At 40.9% G+C, this 15,579-nt stretch overlaps 1 protein-coding gene across 1 annotated transcript in view; it reads right to left on the bottom strand.

Moving 5' to 3' along the window:
- Positions 1–3,825: 3,825 nt before the first annotated feature.
- The window catches only part of RAB3B (RAB3B, member RAS oncogene family), a 29,380-nt gene continuing 17,626 nt past the window's right edge, over positions 3,826–15,579 (bottom strand). Inside the window, exons 3-5 of the mRNA XM_053469827.1 lie at positions 9,193–9,311; positions 7,715–7,839; positions 3,826–4,732 (exon numbers count right to left, since the gene is read on the bottom strand). Coding sequence (XP_053325802.1) covers positions 4,545–4,732; positions 7,715–7,839; positions 9,193–9,311 — 432 coding nt within the window. The 3' untranslated portion in view covers positions 3,826–4,544. The remainder of the gene's footprint in view (positions 4,733–7,714; positions 7,840–9,192; positions 9,312–15,579) is intronic.

The following is a 15,579-nucleotide window of genomic DNA, read 5'->3' as shown; positions in this document are numbered from 1 at the left end:
AGCACTTGTGAGAAACCTAAAAATCAATAATGGTTACTATTTGAGACTTTTGACAAAAAATATAGATTTGTAGTAAAAAAAGAGATCATTTATAATATTTACAATTAAATACTGACCATAAAAGCACAGTGGGAATTCACAATCACAAGTAGCTTCCCTGCCTTCCCTTTTATATTTATATGTATAGTTTCTATTTACGTGTTATGGGCCAGTACCCTGTAGGATGTATAAACGAGTAATTGATACTGTGCGTGTTGGTCGGCAGCGTGTGTCTTGTAGCAATCCAGTATAAGGCCGCTTGGCTGACATTTCATCGTCATCTCTGCTGAAGTAAAAGTTTAACATACGGCCGCATCCCTGTGATTTATGGGCTACTGGCTGTAAAGTTTCAGGGCCTAATTTGCATCCCACTCAGTTCCCGGGTGGACGTGTAAGAATACAACGAAGCGCATGGAGCGACACGAGTACGTGAGACAAACATTGTCGTGCTGCAACGCCTTCTAACGCTGTGAATGTGACGGTAGATAAGAACCCTTTGGATTCTCTAATGTCCCTCCATGCATTCCTCATGCAGAAACCTTAAGTCCTTGGTCTTGTCTTATATTCAGGATAGCCACATGCCTACCCCACGCATGTTCCCTCTGCCGCTTATACTGGGAATCTGTTCCACTTATCTACCACATCCCCAGCGCAGTAGAATTCCTTTGCGTTACAAATAAACCTCCGACCATCGCGTTTTAGAAAGTGACGCCTTGTCCTAAGAGTTCTTTTCCTTGAAAATGTATTTATATTTTACTGAATCCCTTTATGTATTGAAACGTTTCTATCACGCCTTCTCTCCTCCAAGCTACACCCGAGCACCTCGTCATTTTATTTCAATAAAGAATCTGAAGTCTTTCCAAGTCTCTTTCTTCTGTTGAATTTTGAAGTCACTGATCGCTAAACATGTAGCGTGTGGTGTGTCCTGCCTAGTGACATGCCTCAACGTATATCCATCACCTTGGAACTTCATGGCAGTATGTCCCTGGTATTGTATTTAATATGCAGGTACGTAGCTGTACGGTAATATCTCGCCAATAATACTTCTTAAAGGGCTGGTTATTCCCTTTTTCATATAGTAAACAATGCGCAATAATCTTCTGCAAAGAAACACTATCCACAGTCCATAGCATTAATTAAAATTAATATATATATGGTTAAAATTGTTGATTTGTTTGTTTAAAAATAAAATGACAATATTTTCCTGGAGCTTTTACACGAAATGAGTTAAATATGCAATGAAGTCACAGCTTGAGTCTTTTTATCATGCAAAGTCTTGCCGCTTTGTGTCTGGACATGCGCGGATGGATCGATCAGGGATCTGACATGGAAACCCTCGGGAGCGAGCCTGATAAATGAATATCGATTGGTTAAGTCAGATGACGGGGTGACAGACAGTGACAGCTCGGTGTATATAGACAGGCGATGCGTACACTGAATGTTAACAAACTGGAAACAAGACTTAAAGATTTTACTAAATTGCCTTAAAAGAAAAATATAGACTTTGTTTACTTGGCAGTCTTCACGTCCTCATCGGTCATTTCATTTGTTCATATTTTTGTGAAACTCCAGCTGCAGATTTTGCCCATTTCGAGATGTCTTTAGGTATAACCCAGGGGTCGGGAAACTTGGTTTTGATTTAGAAGCAAGCCAAAAAAGTTAGGGGCCACCTTTTTTCCTTCCCAATCATGTTTTTATTTTCATATATTACCCGACCTAGCGCCTGGGGTTTGTCGAGCCTTTTCATACACTAACATACATTCACACACTAACAGCATACAGTAACATATTCTACACATGTATACACATGCTAACACCATACACTTATACACACACTCTAACACTATGCCATACCGTGACATATACAGCATTATACATATATAAAATTACACACTATGGACACATGGACAAACACCGATATTCGGTTACTCTGTTGTTACTCCCAGTATCTCTTTGTTACTATCTGGGGAAATTGGCTTTTAGTGTATGTTGTTCTTGTGGGGACTAAATACTTCATTCAGATGTTTTCCAACTTGAATCCAAAATATGAATTCTTCTCGTATAAGGGCTATTGGCTGATACTTTTCTGTGTTTCCCGCTTTCAGCAAAGAGAGACCAGAGCAAGAACACGAGACGGATTATGAAACATCGGTGGCAGCTGAAGTGTGGGGCATGGAAGCTTTGTTTTTCCTTCCACCTTGCAACCTATTAAAGAAGACATCTGGGATACGTATATCTTCATGTTACGCTTTAATAGCTTGTGAGGTGGTTTGGTGGAAGCTGTGATTGGGGTCTGCACTGATTTTTTTTCTACAGATCGGCGGGCCGGAGAAATCCTCTGATCTCCCCCCAAACCATCCTGTGTCCAAATTCCTTACAAAAATGTGACCTCTGGAAAATAATGAATGTCCCGCGCAAAATAGAATGGTTGGTGGGTATGTATCTCATACACGGTGAACACGTTTGTATGTTTAGTTATACCGTTAAACGTTCTGCAGATTGGAAGCGCTTACCTGCAGCTCTAACACGGGTTCTATTTAATGTAACCACGTCAAAATCGTATATTTCTATTTAGCAGATATTGCAGTAACAGACATGAGAATGTTAATTATTGGTTAATATAGCATTGTACATAGAGATGGAGTGTATCACTTATTTCTGTTTGGACAGGACTGTAGGACGTCAATGAGTTATGTGGGGTTATATTATAGAGCTCATACAAGCAAGGGATGAGTTTCCCACATAATATAATGAATGTAAATAATTGGATCTGGGATAGCTGCCCCTTTTGCACGGCATTATAGATACACCTATGTATGAAAAATCACGAGGTTCTGCCATGTGGGGACTTTCCATGGCCCGAGGTATAAAGCTTTACCTACTCTCAGTCAGGATAATGCCTGGCTCGGCTAAAGGCTTTCCTCCAAGGGTAAAAAATCAATTGTCATCACGGTGATAACGTGCCGATCTCTATGGAACCCGGAAAGCTTAACCATGGTAACGATAAAAATAGTGTTTGAAGCTGAGGGGCAGATTGAGAGGCTGAAGGTGAGCAGATTAGCGACTCTTCAAAGATTACAAAGCGATTTATCAGCCACGATTAGACAAGAGCCCAGGCGCCACGGACTTCAAATCCTTCAACCCAACTGTCAAGACGGTCCTGTTAGGCTGTGGACGGTTCTGGGACGGTTTTAGCTCATACAGGATGCTTTATTATGGATTATCTGTTTTAGTTTTTCCCAGGGCCCCCACTTACTTGTATGGTGGCTTAATTTCTTCATATGGTTTTCCTCTTCTCGTTTCCTATCCCCTCAGCTTTCTAGTGTCTAGTCTCCACTATCTCTCCTTCTGTTCCCCAATAATAATAAGTCTGAGACTCCCCTCTAACAAGAAAATCGGAGTGACCTGGTGGTCTTCTGTGAAAATTCAAAGGGGTTCATTCGATAAAGTATTTATTAAGATAGGCTGCAAGAACCCCTAACGGGCCTCTATAATGCATAGTTCAATATATATAACCCATGTTTTATATTGGGCTAACCATGCTGTGTACACAGTAGACGCAATCTCTTCCCTGCAAACTCTCAATTTAGTAAATATATACCCAAATCTGTAGGCTTTTTCCATTCAACAATGAGCTTCTTTTCCTTATACACAGCCTGATTCAGGCTGATAGAATATGACATCATACGCTGACACTCCAGAACAAGATATATCATGATGTCAGAGATTAGGACTGGCACAGTATAAATTATTCCGTGTTTTTGAAGATATTAAAAGACACAGTAATAACTAACAAACACTTTTATTAATGTTAATGCAACAATATTTATATATTTACAGTCCTACTATGACATTTAGAAAAATATGAAGACACAGTGTATGACCTGATTATAATATTCAAATTCACAAGACTAATCCCGTATTACAAACACGTAACACAATGTAACCCACAGGAGGGAAGGTCACAGTAATCTCACTTTAACATTTATTACCAGATAAGGCTCTGAATGGACAAGCTTCACTTGTGTACAAAATACAATCCTTACAACTGGACAAAGGTTTGTAACAGCGAGCACTGGCAGTGGTGTTATTAGGACGGCAGCTCCAAGTGGCGGCAGCCCCTCTGCGGCAAAAAGTTGGATGATCACCCCACTTGGTGATCTTAATGGGTCACCCAGTGGGGATCAGAGATCTGCCTTGTAGCCATCCCGTTACACTGTGGTGGTCTGCACCTAGCCTGGTATCAGAACCATGTAGCCCAAAGAGGTGGACGCCATATCCTGGTGCTCAGAAGAGAGGGCAGCTGGGGTGCTGTCCTGGGTCAGCCGAAATACACTGCAGAATATTAACAGTTCTAAATCACCTACAACCATTAAATGATCAGCCAATTATTGCCAGATTACGACATTTTAAAAAAAGACATAGATATACAAGAAAAAGTCAGCCAAGAACATGATAAAGTAGCTCGATAGTAACTGGTAGCAGACGCCCCCCAACTGGGAAAATCAGCAGGAACATTTCTGCTGCATAGGAGGGCTGGTATCCGTGAAGCGCATGTTTTTGGTGCCACTTGCTGCGGCGTTCTCAGCGTCCAGGCTCTCGGACATCTTGTCACATATTATATCCACCAGACGCTCAAACACCTGCTTCACCTGAATATTCTCCTTGGCACTGGCCTCAAAAAACTCAAAACCTACAAGAGAAACACACAGCGGAGTTTATAAAGTCATATTTCTCAACATCGCTGTGAAAGATTCATTCAAAAAAAAAAAGTCTACTTTTATCTGGATCCGCTACTTTTCTAATATTCCGTATTTTACAGTACACTAAACGATCCCATATAATGATTAACAGTTATATCGTGTTAATTACTGAATTAAGGTGTTTCAATCAGATCCATGACCACAGGTGTATAAAATCAAACGCCCAGCCATAGAGTCTGCATTTACGGAGCACACAAAGCCGTTCCACACTAACGGTATAATAATAAATCCATGTTCTACAGGCTTCTCGTAGAGCCGATAGGATATGCTAAATAAGGAATTTAATTATAAACACCCAGGGTAAATTATATTACTTTAATTAAGTCTTGTGACGTAGACAGCTTCCACATTATATTGGCAATTAAAAATCATGTCATTTACATCTAAAGCCTGTAATACCGCAGGGCTCTTCCTATCAATGGAGATAAAAGTCAAAAGGCATAAACGTAAATAGATTCAGTGTTTCTCAGATTAACCATTCAATGCGCACATCCACCACTTTAGGGCAAATAAAGGTTAATGAATATTTACAATAACCCGTAGTGTTCTAGATGGCGTGCAAAGGAGCATAAAACATAAAAACGGTGCTGGATGGCAGGCTGGGAAATCTTCTAGTGGATTAATTCTTGGCGAAGTATCCGAGTCTTGATGGGGAAGATCCAGACAATTTTACTTCTGCCACCGTGTTTATTTCACTTTATAAACTTAGTTAGGAATGGGGGGGGGGTTCCGGACCACAGGGGCCCTTCACACTTAGTGACCTGATCCCACCCTTATCGCACATTAAATGCTTAACCTTACAATGAGTCTCAAGCTCTCAGGTGCTATCACACCTCTAGCTACGCTGACCCTCAGGGACCATCTTTTCCAGAATGTAAGAAAATGTCATCTGCAGAAGGGAACAAGGAAGTAAAGAAGAAGGTCCACATCTGGACCCATCTGTATTCTTAGGGAGAACCCATAGAGACTGTCAAAGAGAGAAGAGACGTTCAAATAGACCGGCTCAGGTGAGAATGATTGCCTGACCTACAAGTCCCCATTTAGGGGATTCACCTTTATTAACATATCATCTACCTGGGAAGTGTATGGGTTGGACTCCGTGTCGGATTCATTGCCACATAGCACTTTGTGGACCTCTTAGCTTCGCTTAGCTATTTTGTCTAATGACTAGTGAAGTGGCCGGGCATCATGGGAAATGTAGTAGAACAACAGCCTGAGGACCACATGTTGAGCAGGTCTGTCCTACTGTCACAACACTTTACAGCTGGGAAGCAAACTACATTCAGATAAAAACTTTCGGAGGAAACGCATCTGGACAAAGGTCGTCTTTACCATAATAAATAAAAAATAAATATATTGTAAGTAATTATATTAAGAATACTCAGCGGCATTCTGTTCCAAACCATGCTTTCAAAGTTTTAAATATTAGTATTCTATTTTCAATGGAGGAAATGTCCGTTAATGTATCAATCTACTTTTCCCAGGGTTTATATTCCTGATGTACATCCTTCATCTGAAAGGTAAAGCTGTCCCGCTGAGGCTACGCTCCACTCTGGGGAGTTACAATGAGGACTGATGACTCGGGATCTTCTATAGAGCTCGGGCACAATGCATACAATCAGCGTGGAAGAGAACAAAGAGGAGCCAATGTTTCAGCTGACAAAGAACTTTTTGTCTTCTTTACAAATCTATCAGCTGCCATTGTTATCTATTGCTGATCCGAGCTACAGGAGGATGGAGAAAATGCAATGACCTGTATCATGGATATTAAAACTCGCCCCTCATTCTATATGATTCCAGTACTAAACAGAGACAGCCACTTAAAGGGGAACTGGCACATGGCAGATTCTCCAGAATACACACATGTACAATATATTACATGCATCTTTTCCTTTTTACTGTTTCTGTTCTGTGGAGGGCTCTACCGGCCCCTCTCTTCTTGGTAACTAATAAATGCACCAGCACAGACAGACTCACACACATACACACGCTAACCTACACACACATTCACTCTCACACACTTACACATTCACATACACACACATCCTCATTGTATCATCACACCTCACTCCCTTACCTCGCACGGAGCACTTTTAATAGCTCCAGCCCTGATTGAAGAATTGTGCCGGGGGGGGGGGGGCAATTGCTTCTATTACGTAATACTAGCATAAAAATTATCTATTATTTTTTGTTGCGCTCAATGTAAGAGCTACATTCTTTCTGCTGGATCATGCTTTAAACATATGCCCTACTTGATATCTGTTATTTTAGCCTTACAGAAGAATGCTAAAAAGAATCCCTCGCAATAGAGGCTCATGCGCAGCCGGCTAAAACAAGCAATTAAAACACCAAGCACGGTTATAACCTCTTCCAATGTAATATCTGCCATGTGATCGTGGGGAATGGAGGAAAAGATGTATGAAACTCTAATTCTGAAGCTTCAAAATTACTCTAATTAGATGCTTTTGAGGATTTTTGTTCTTCAAGTGATCGCTTAAAGTTCAAACACAAAACTCTAATCCTGAGTTTATATAGTTGTAAATATGTTACGAATAAAATGCATGAAAAGAAAACTATTTTGGGAGAACTTTATTGTTGTATTTTATGTTAAGTAATGTCAAGCAACCCTACAAGCATGTCATGATTTTTTGTCATTTATTTCATATTATTATTATTTTCCATATTATTTGCAGTCACCTTTAACAACAATCCCCTGGCATTGTGTACTTTAGGTACGAGTGCAGATATAGCCTACAGGGGTTCGGAATATATATAACGAGGTCTATTCACTTACATTAATTAGAATCTCTCAAGCAATGCATGGACTGACCATAGCAAGACCTTTAGACTAAAGTAGAGATGCCTGCAGGACCTGTGGCCACCACCAGGGGGCACAACTGTATAAAACATACCAAGCTGATCTGCCAGGTGCCTTCCCTTCTCTGGGGCAATCACTCGATCATCTTCCATGTCACATTTGTTTCCCACCAGAATGACCTGTGCGTTGTCCCACGAGTATGTCTTAATTTGGGTGGCCCTGATGAAAAGAGAATAAAGAGACTTATAAATAATGCTCACGGGAAATAAACATTGTCTCGGAGTCATTAACACATCAGATTAATCACCTTCTTTCAATCATTGCTTATTTCCCACTGGAGCAGAACATAGTAAAGTATATCTGTCAGACACAACTAGACATGGAGTACGTGGTATGGGACTCGCTACATGTTATGTATGTAATATGAAGAGTTCCTTTTCCCCCGGAAACACACATGGGTAAAAACGTGGAAATTAACATTGTACCTGGTTATAGGACTGTCACCCTACATACATGTACACATACACGAATGTCACATGATGTCGCAAAATATGAATCGGGACATTTGGTAAGTATGATGTACACTAAGCCAATCAAGTGACAATCCAGTGACGAAAATAGCACATAATGCTTTTGGCTTAATCAACTAACAAACAAGCGATCAAAGCGATCTCAATGCTACTTCTATACAGTATTACACACTATTCCTGGCACAGCATTTGGGGTCCCAGGCAACGAGCCCACTTTCTTCATCCATAGATGGAAGCATTATACCAAATCCGCACCAACTCGCTAAAAGCCGCTCATCAGCCCAAAGACGCTTTACTGTAGCAGGAAACTATTCTGCTTTCTCTACATACTCGTCTTTTCCATTAATACATGAAATTAATTATAAAGCATCATTTTGGCAGCGCATGCTGAGAACCTTTTCATTCGAAGATTAACTGCGCTAATTATGCAATTCTGATCGCATCTTAAACGACTCCTTTTTGCAGAGAGTCCCGGAAAATGTTGTTTTTTTTTTTGTGTAAATAACCTGCGAGGTTCTATAATTTGCAGCAACTCTTCCATCTGATGTAGGGAGCTGCCAAATAACCTTCAAGGGTCATTTTCTGCAATTAAACGTCTGTTTGATATTAAAAAAAAAGTATTTCATATTTTAAGCAGTGAAAATATGGAACATTAAATGATCATCTAAATGATAACTTGAAATCCCTGTAAAAATATACATGGTGTGTAGGATGCTGTGAGAATACTGGACAGTATTGGGGTGTCCCACTGATCATGAGTGAAACCCACTAACATCTCGCTTGGGTTTCCATTGCGTTCAGCTCTAGCACAATAAGTTATTCATTTTAAATTGCCTTTTAAATACTTAAATAAAGCAATGAAGAAGCTTTTTATCATGCCATGGCAACAAAGTGTTTGCAACATGCTGATGGGCTTCCTTTGTGTCAGATACATCAATACTCTATGTTCGGACATGGAATTAAACCAAGGATTGAATAGCTTTAAGTGTTTAAGACTATTTGTGTGGCTCCATAGCAAGAAAGAAGAATAGAATCTACATACCAGTCTTGGACTGCATTATAGGATTCCTCGTTGGTGATATCGTACATAAGAATGAAACCCATCGCCCCTCGGTAATAGGCAGTGGTGATAGTTCTGTACCTCTCCTGCCCAGCCGTGTCCTGGAAAAAAAGATTGGGTGAAGATATTAGAGTTTTACCTCTGAACAACGTACTTTTTAGAAAATAAACTGCGTAGTGTGCCAGGAAGAAGCGTGTGTAAATCCAGCTATTAAGTTTGTAGACACCCAGAGTAGGAGTCACATTCCAGGCCACAGGCATGGAGACCTCCGAGGTCCTTTTTGAGGACAGTCTCCCTTTGTGCTCTCTGACTTTTATCGTCTGATGTCCCTGTTTTTAAGGATCACAGAGTGTTTGCGGGGTATGAGGGTATCCAGCGGTGGATTGTTCCTATGCCTTCAGTACCGCCTGGCACCCCCTCATCATATCACTGCGCTCCGCTTTTAATGGCAGCATGGCATGGACACAAACTACGGAGAACTGCGCCCACTCAATGATCTCTCTTTTAACCGGCTCATTGACTAGCGGCATTACAGGAAGCCTGATTGCTGCCCCCTTGGGCTTGCCGCCCTGGGCCTAGTAGTAGTCGGCCTAGGTCAGTGTATCGCAGTGTTATACGGCCTTAAAAGTCACAATAATATGCATATGAACAGCAACGAAATCATGTAAATAATATACAGTATCCTCGCTCTAAATGCCTTAACAAATTACATAAATAATTATCAATAAGGCATAAGGTCTAATAAAAAGTCTTGTTAAAGACACACCTCTAACCACACCCCCAACAGTAAAAGTACCCTCCATTGGCCATTTGAACTCCTGGGTGGTATGAAACAGAGACGCTCCGAGGTACCATTAATTATCCGCCCTCTTATGGTTCCCCAAAAATGGTGTCCTAAGCCACATTTTACTGATTATCAATGAAACGTCACCGAAGAATGTGTCATGGCTAAAAAGGTGGCTTCCATTCACAATGGTTCATATAACTAAATAGCAAAAGGCTACATGTTAGTGAATAAGTCTTATGGATGTTGAACCTGAAAAAAACATTATCAGTGGTACATAGAAAAATAAATCTCAGTGCGTACCCCATTAACAGACCAAGTCTATAGTCAATGATGGCTCTCTCCACCGAATGTATCGGTTTGTCTTAGTCTGTCAATTCTTGTCTTGTCAGACCCCTTGAATTTATGTATTGTATTAAGCGCTGCGTAAACTGTTGGCGCTATATAAATAAAAGATAATAATAATAATGATTGTCGCGGTAGCTGTCTCCATATAGTAAAACCTTAAAATCTGGTATTAAACCCTGCCAAGCCTGACATTATGATGACAGCCGCAGTAATACCCCGTCCGTGCCATACTGTCATCCGTATCATGATTGTGTCACTCAGACATATATATATATGGTCTTGGTGGAAACAAAGTCAAAATCAAAAAAATGTTTATCTCTATATGAGATCTAGAAAGAGGATTTAATGATCTGCCTTTCAATTTCCCAACACAACAGCTCCACAAAAACAGTTCTGTCCTTTTCAGATGGAGTAAAGGTCCCTGCAAATTGTTCAGCGGGTCAGAGCACTTCTTCTTGACAAGTCATTCTGCTAATGGCCTGATGGGTTTGCGAGAAGTGATTCGACGGATCCGGTGATTATGCGGCGCAATTAACTGTCTCCGTAAAATGAGCATTCTTCTTCTGAAGGTTAAAGACTTTTTGTGGAAATTTAAGCATGGCATCATATTAGCCCCCGGGGTGGGCTGCAAATATCTTACAGAATGAAGAAGAAGGAGCGATGCATTATAAGTGCAAAGAAAGTGGATTAAACTACAAGTCTGAGCATCATTCACTCGCCTATAATTTATGGCTAATCTAAAATTCTGGAAACCTTTGGATTAGACGCACTAAGTAAATTAACAATTTATCAAACAGCTATGAGATCTTCAAGGTGAGCCTTTACTGATTTTGCTTCAGACATACGTCATACCTTAAATGAGACCACCAACCAGCCACTTATGTGGTTTCAGTGTCAAAAAAATTAAAATGTGCGAGGGAGAAGTCCTGTGCAAAACTATTGTTAAAACAAGAAACAGAGTAAAACACTATGTCCCTATGTTCATGGTCATGGACTAACACCTCTGAAGCATGTTTGGCCCATTTTCTTCCCTCCATGACTGAAGGGCCAGCAGGAAGGCTGCAACTTCTAGGTCTTCCTAAAGAAGGACACCTCTCATATCTTCTAAAGAAGATATCAACCAAAAAGACTACCCCCAATTCCTCCACAAAGAAGTCTTCAGAGATTACGCTCCACCGTGGCATTTGCAGTACAGAATCAGACTGATATGTTGATGGAGATGTGTCGTCTGCGGTAACTTGAAGGGTGAAATACCATACAAAACTAAATATGGAATGATCACCAATAACCACTTCATAGCCTGTCCATTGGGACATGGGAGCTAAGACTTGAGATGCTCCCAAGCACTGTAGGACAGGCTAAGAAGCGGCTGCCCATTCTTGGTGAGCATTTCGAGTTTTGTCTGCAATGCAAAGAAACCTCCACCGGCACACAGGACCTCTCTCTGTCGGTGGGACCGCTGTTATGGGAAAGCTTATTCTAAAGGACTGATAGAAATAGTTTTGTCTCTATGTCTAAAGTAAGCATATACTTCCTTGGATGGGAGCTGCCTCGGAAAGTGGAGATTGAGGAGTCTCCTTATCCACTCGATATGCAGGTCAAACTAATAATGGTGTGCTGTGGATTTTAGTATGTATTCAACTGGACTCAAAGTGTACATTTCAGATAGCTTTTGATACATAACATTTTTGAAAATGGGGTGACCAGTTTACCAAAGTGCAGATCATACAATGAAGTAATGGATTATCTGCATGAAAACGACCATTTACAGACCCATGCCATACGCCTCCCAAGTGACCCTTCCTTGTTGGAAGGCACATCATTGGGATCCAAATCCTTCTTGTCCTCTTTCAAATCTGGTGTGTTCCTTGCGTCTTTCTACAACCCCTCTCCTCTAGATTGTAAACGTGTGAGCAGGGCCTTCATAGTCTTAATCTCTCAGATCTAGTTTTGTTTTAACCCTTTGAATGTATGGACTGTAAAAACTGCGAAATTATTGACAGTATAATAATAATAATATAAAATATGATTAAAATTAAACGGTTTTAAAATTCTTACAGCGGGGCTGTCAATCCTTTTTCCTCACCCACTGTTGTCAAACCGCAACTCCAATACAGCTCCACTTGCATCATGCCACCGGGGGATGCTGGGAATGGTAGTTTAAACAGCAACATGGTTGCCTTCCCCAAAAAGTAGCTGCTTAAGATTCCTTGGCACGCGTCTCCAAAGGAACAGCGTATGAAAGTGTGTACCTGCTAGATAATAAAAAGTCCAGACACTGTCCCCGACCACGAAGAACTCGTAGCGATCGGGGTCTTATCTCTTAGACGCAGGTTTTGGAGCAGATTCACCTCCTTGTGCTGTCACTGATAAGAGCCGTATCACCAACTCCTATTTATGGGTTTAAATTGAGTTAAAATAAGAACGATTACAAAAGATAACTCTGGCACGGACATTTTTAACGCGGCCAACTAAAACATTAACCCCTTAAAGGGGGGCGGCTACATCTAAAAGAAAACCAGAACTAAATCCAGCACTGAAAAATATTTTTAAAATGTAGGAAATTATTTTTATATATTTATTTTTTATTTGATGTTTTGTTATTCATATTTATATTTCTCTAGTGTATTAAAGGGATACTCCAGCCATCATATACACTTTAATGCATATGACCGGTGAGGGGTCAACGCTGGAGATGTTCCAGTCATCTCCAGCGTTGGCTCCGCAAGTATTAAAGGGGAAGGGGTCCAAAAAGACCCCCCAGTCACATGCATGGGAAGTATTACATTACATAAGTGTGCATTCTTTTTTGGGAGGCTGCTAATGACAGCAGAATATGAAAAATAAGTTAAAATAAATCTAATTGTTTGTTACAATGGATCCAAGACCATACCTCCCAAATGTCCTTGTCTTGGAGGTACAGTCCCTCTTTAGAGACACAGATCCATGTGGCCTCCCCCGATGTCTCTTTTTTCTATAACCCTAAGGCCTTAATAATTTTGAATTCGAACAATAGAAAATGTTTAAAAATTCCTCTAAAAGTGTCCTTCTTTGACCATTTGAAAAGGATCTTTACCTTTGTATAGCTGTTTAGCATATGCAGAATAACATCACATACAAAGTTTATTACACAAGTATTTCTAGGACAAAAATAGATGGTGTTTCATTCTCTGAGTCACACATCGGGGTCCTGATTATCACCCAAATTCCTGCAAATGACACACAAGTAAAAAGGTATAAAACCGCTGGTTATATTTCTAGTCAAATCTTGCATTTTTATGCATTATTATGTATGCTAATTCCTATGAGCCGTGATGCAGATCAGTGCAGTGTTAGAATGTTCAGCAGGAAGACACACGAAAAGTCTTCAGTTTGGGGCAAATTCTTTTGTTTTTTAACCTGTAGATCTACTAATGGTCACAGGCCGTGTCTTTGGTATACAGCTCTGTTTTTCAAAAAGCTGCCATTTGTTCCCTGTTGGTTCCTATAGCGCAGGGGAGGGCTGTCACCTTATGGCCTGGGAGGGGGGGCAGGTAACGTCATTTGCCCCTTGCACCCCTCCCCAGTAACTAACATCTGCACTGGCACACATATTCACACACACTCTCAAATCTATACAAACTTACACACTCATAGCAACACACACGTACTTACACATACCCACACTAACACACATTCACACACTCACTCACACACGCCCTAATTCATTAACCCTGTCAATCTGACTTGACCTATTGCCTCCTATAGGCAGGGAAGAGGTATGGCAACGACTTAATGGACGCTGATAGATGTTGTGCATTATTTCGGAAGGTACCACATTACCTGACCATCTAGAATTGCAGTCTGGGATAAACACATCCGCGGTGGTCTCCCCTGCCCTGTTTTGCACATCCAAAGTCATTCTGGAACCCGAGAGTTTGGCATGTGATTAATTTAGTATCCAGATATCTGGCTTTGACTGATTCAGCAATCTCAACACGGGTCTGTTTAACAATGACCCCATGGTGTCTGGTGGCTCAATACACGTCTCTTCTGATCTTGTCAGATACAAAAAATAAATCAATGCAGATCCTCCCTGCATTTCTAAAATTCTACATATAAATAGCTGCAAAATGACAGCGCCCTTGGGAGATGCTTAGCACGGAGCACGGAATTCACAGAATACTAATGAACGAGACAGACAAAGACTTAAGACACAGGGAGGAAAATAAAAAGTTAGAAACATTTGCTGCTAGTCCTTTTCTTTTAGCACATATCCAGACAAACAAAAAGAGGTGCATATAGCTGGACGCTGGTTACTGGCTACGTAGGGTCAACAAAAGTTCTTGATTGGATGGAGCAGACTCATAATTGAGCTTTTTCTCTATTATTGGCAATTTTAATCAAGGGCCATAAACATAACTGGAAATTTGTGGTAGATCAAAGCGTTTGCCCCAAAGATCTATCAGGTGATTGCTGGGAATCTAATGCAATTGGTCTCCTTGTCAAGGGAATGGCGTGAAGTTCCAACACCTAGGTCCACCACAATTCTACCCAGTTTCCCTATCCATTAATGACTATTGATGCATTCACTGCTGGCTTTGACTCCCCAAGGGCAGTTGTTGACAACGTAAGACCCGTCACTTTCCATAGTTGCTGCCCCACTTTTTCATCACACATGGAAAGTAAGGCAGGTGGCAGCATAAGAAAGCCACCAGCGAACGGCCAAGCCAACTGAGGAAAGATTAGGGATGGTTCGCAAACAGTGGCATATGGCCTCAGTCTAAAATGCGATAATTAGAATAATGGTTGGTATAGGGCAGAGAGTGGACAGATCCAAATGCTGCCTCCCCAAAGAATAAAAGACTAACCTAGCAGTCAACCAACTAGCTGTCCTATTGAGAGGCTCTAGGAAAATTCTGCAGGAAGTGTCAGGAATGAGTGTTAGTTGTGAAGTCGAGAACTATAGTACATCTGCCTTAAGTGTTGATGGTACATGAGACATCATCATACATCTTATTACCAGTGACAGCAAGCAGGGATCGGAGGCTTACTCAACAAGAAGTAGCAACCGAAACCCAAGTGATCGGTTAACTCGTCAGGTTGCTAGAGTTATTCGTGGATTCTTAGCTGATGCATCAGTGCAGTTGTTATGGAAACAGAAGCGTGTGTCGCTTGGAGTCTATATGGCTTTATCAGGAGCTGCTGATTCCACGATACTGATAAGGAGCTTTGACGTCAGCCCAGTGATTGTGACT

The sequence above is a fragment of the Spea bombifrons genome, chromosome 6 (assembly GCF_027358695.1).
Source record: "Spea bombifrons isolate aSpeBom1 chromosome 6, aSpeBom1.2.pri, whole genome shotgun sequence".
Taxonomy (NCBI): Eukaryota; Metazoa; Chordata; class Amphibia; order Anura; family Pelobatidae; genus Spea; species Spea bombifrons.
Note: the sequence above shows the minus strand (reverse complement) of the source record. Positions and strands in the feature narration are given on the sequence as shown.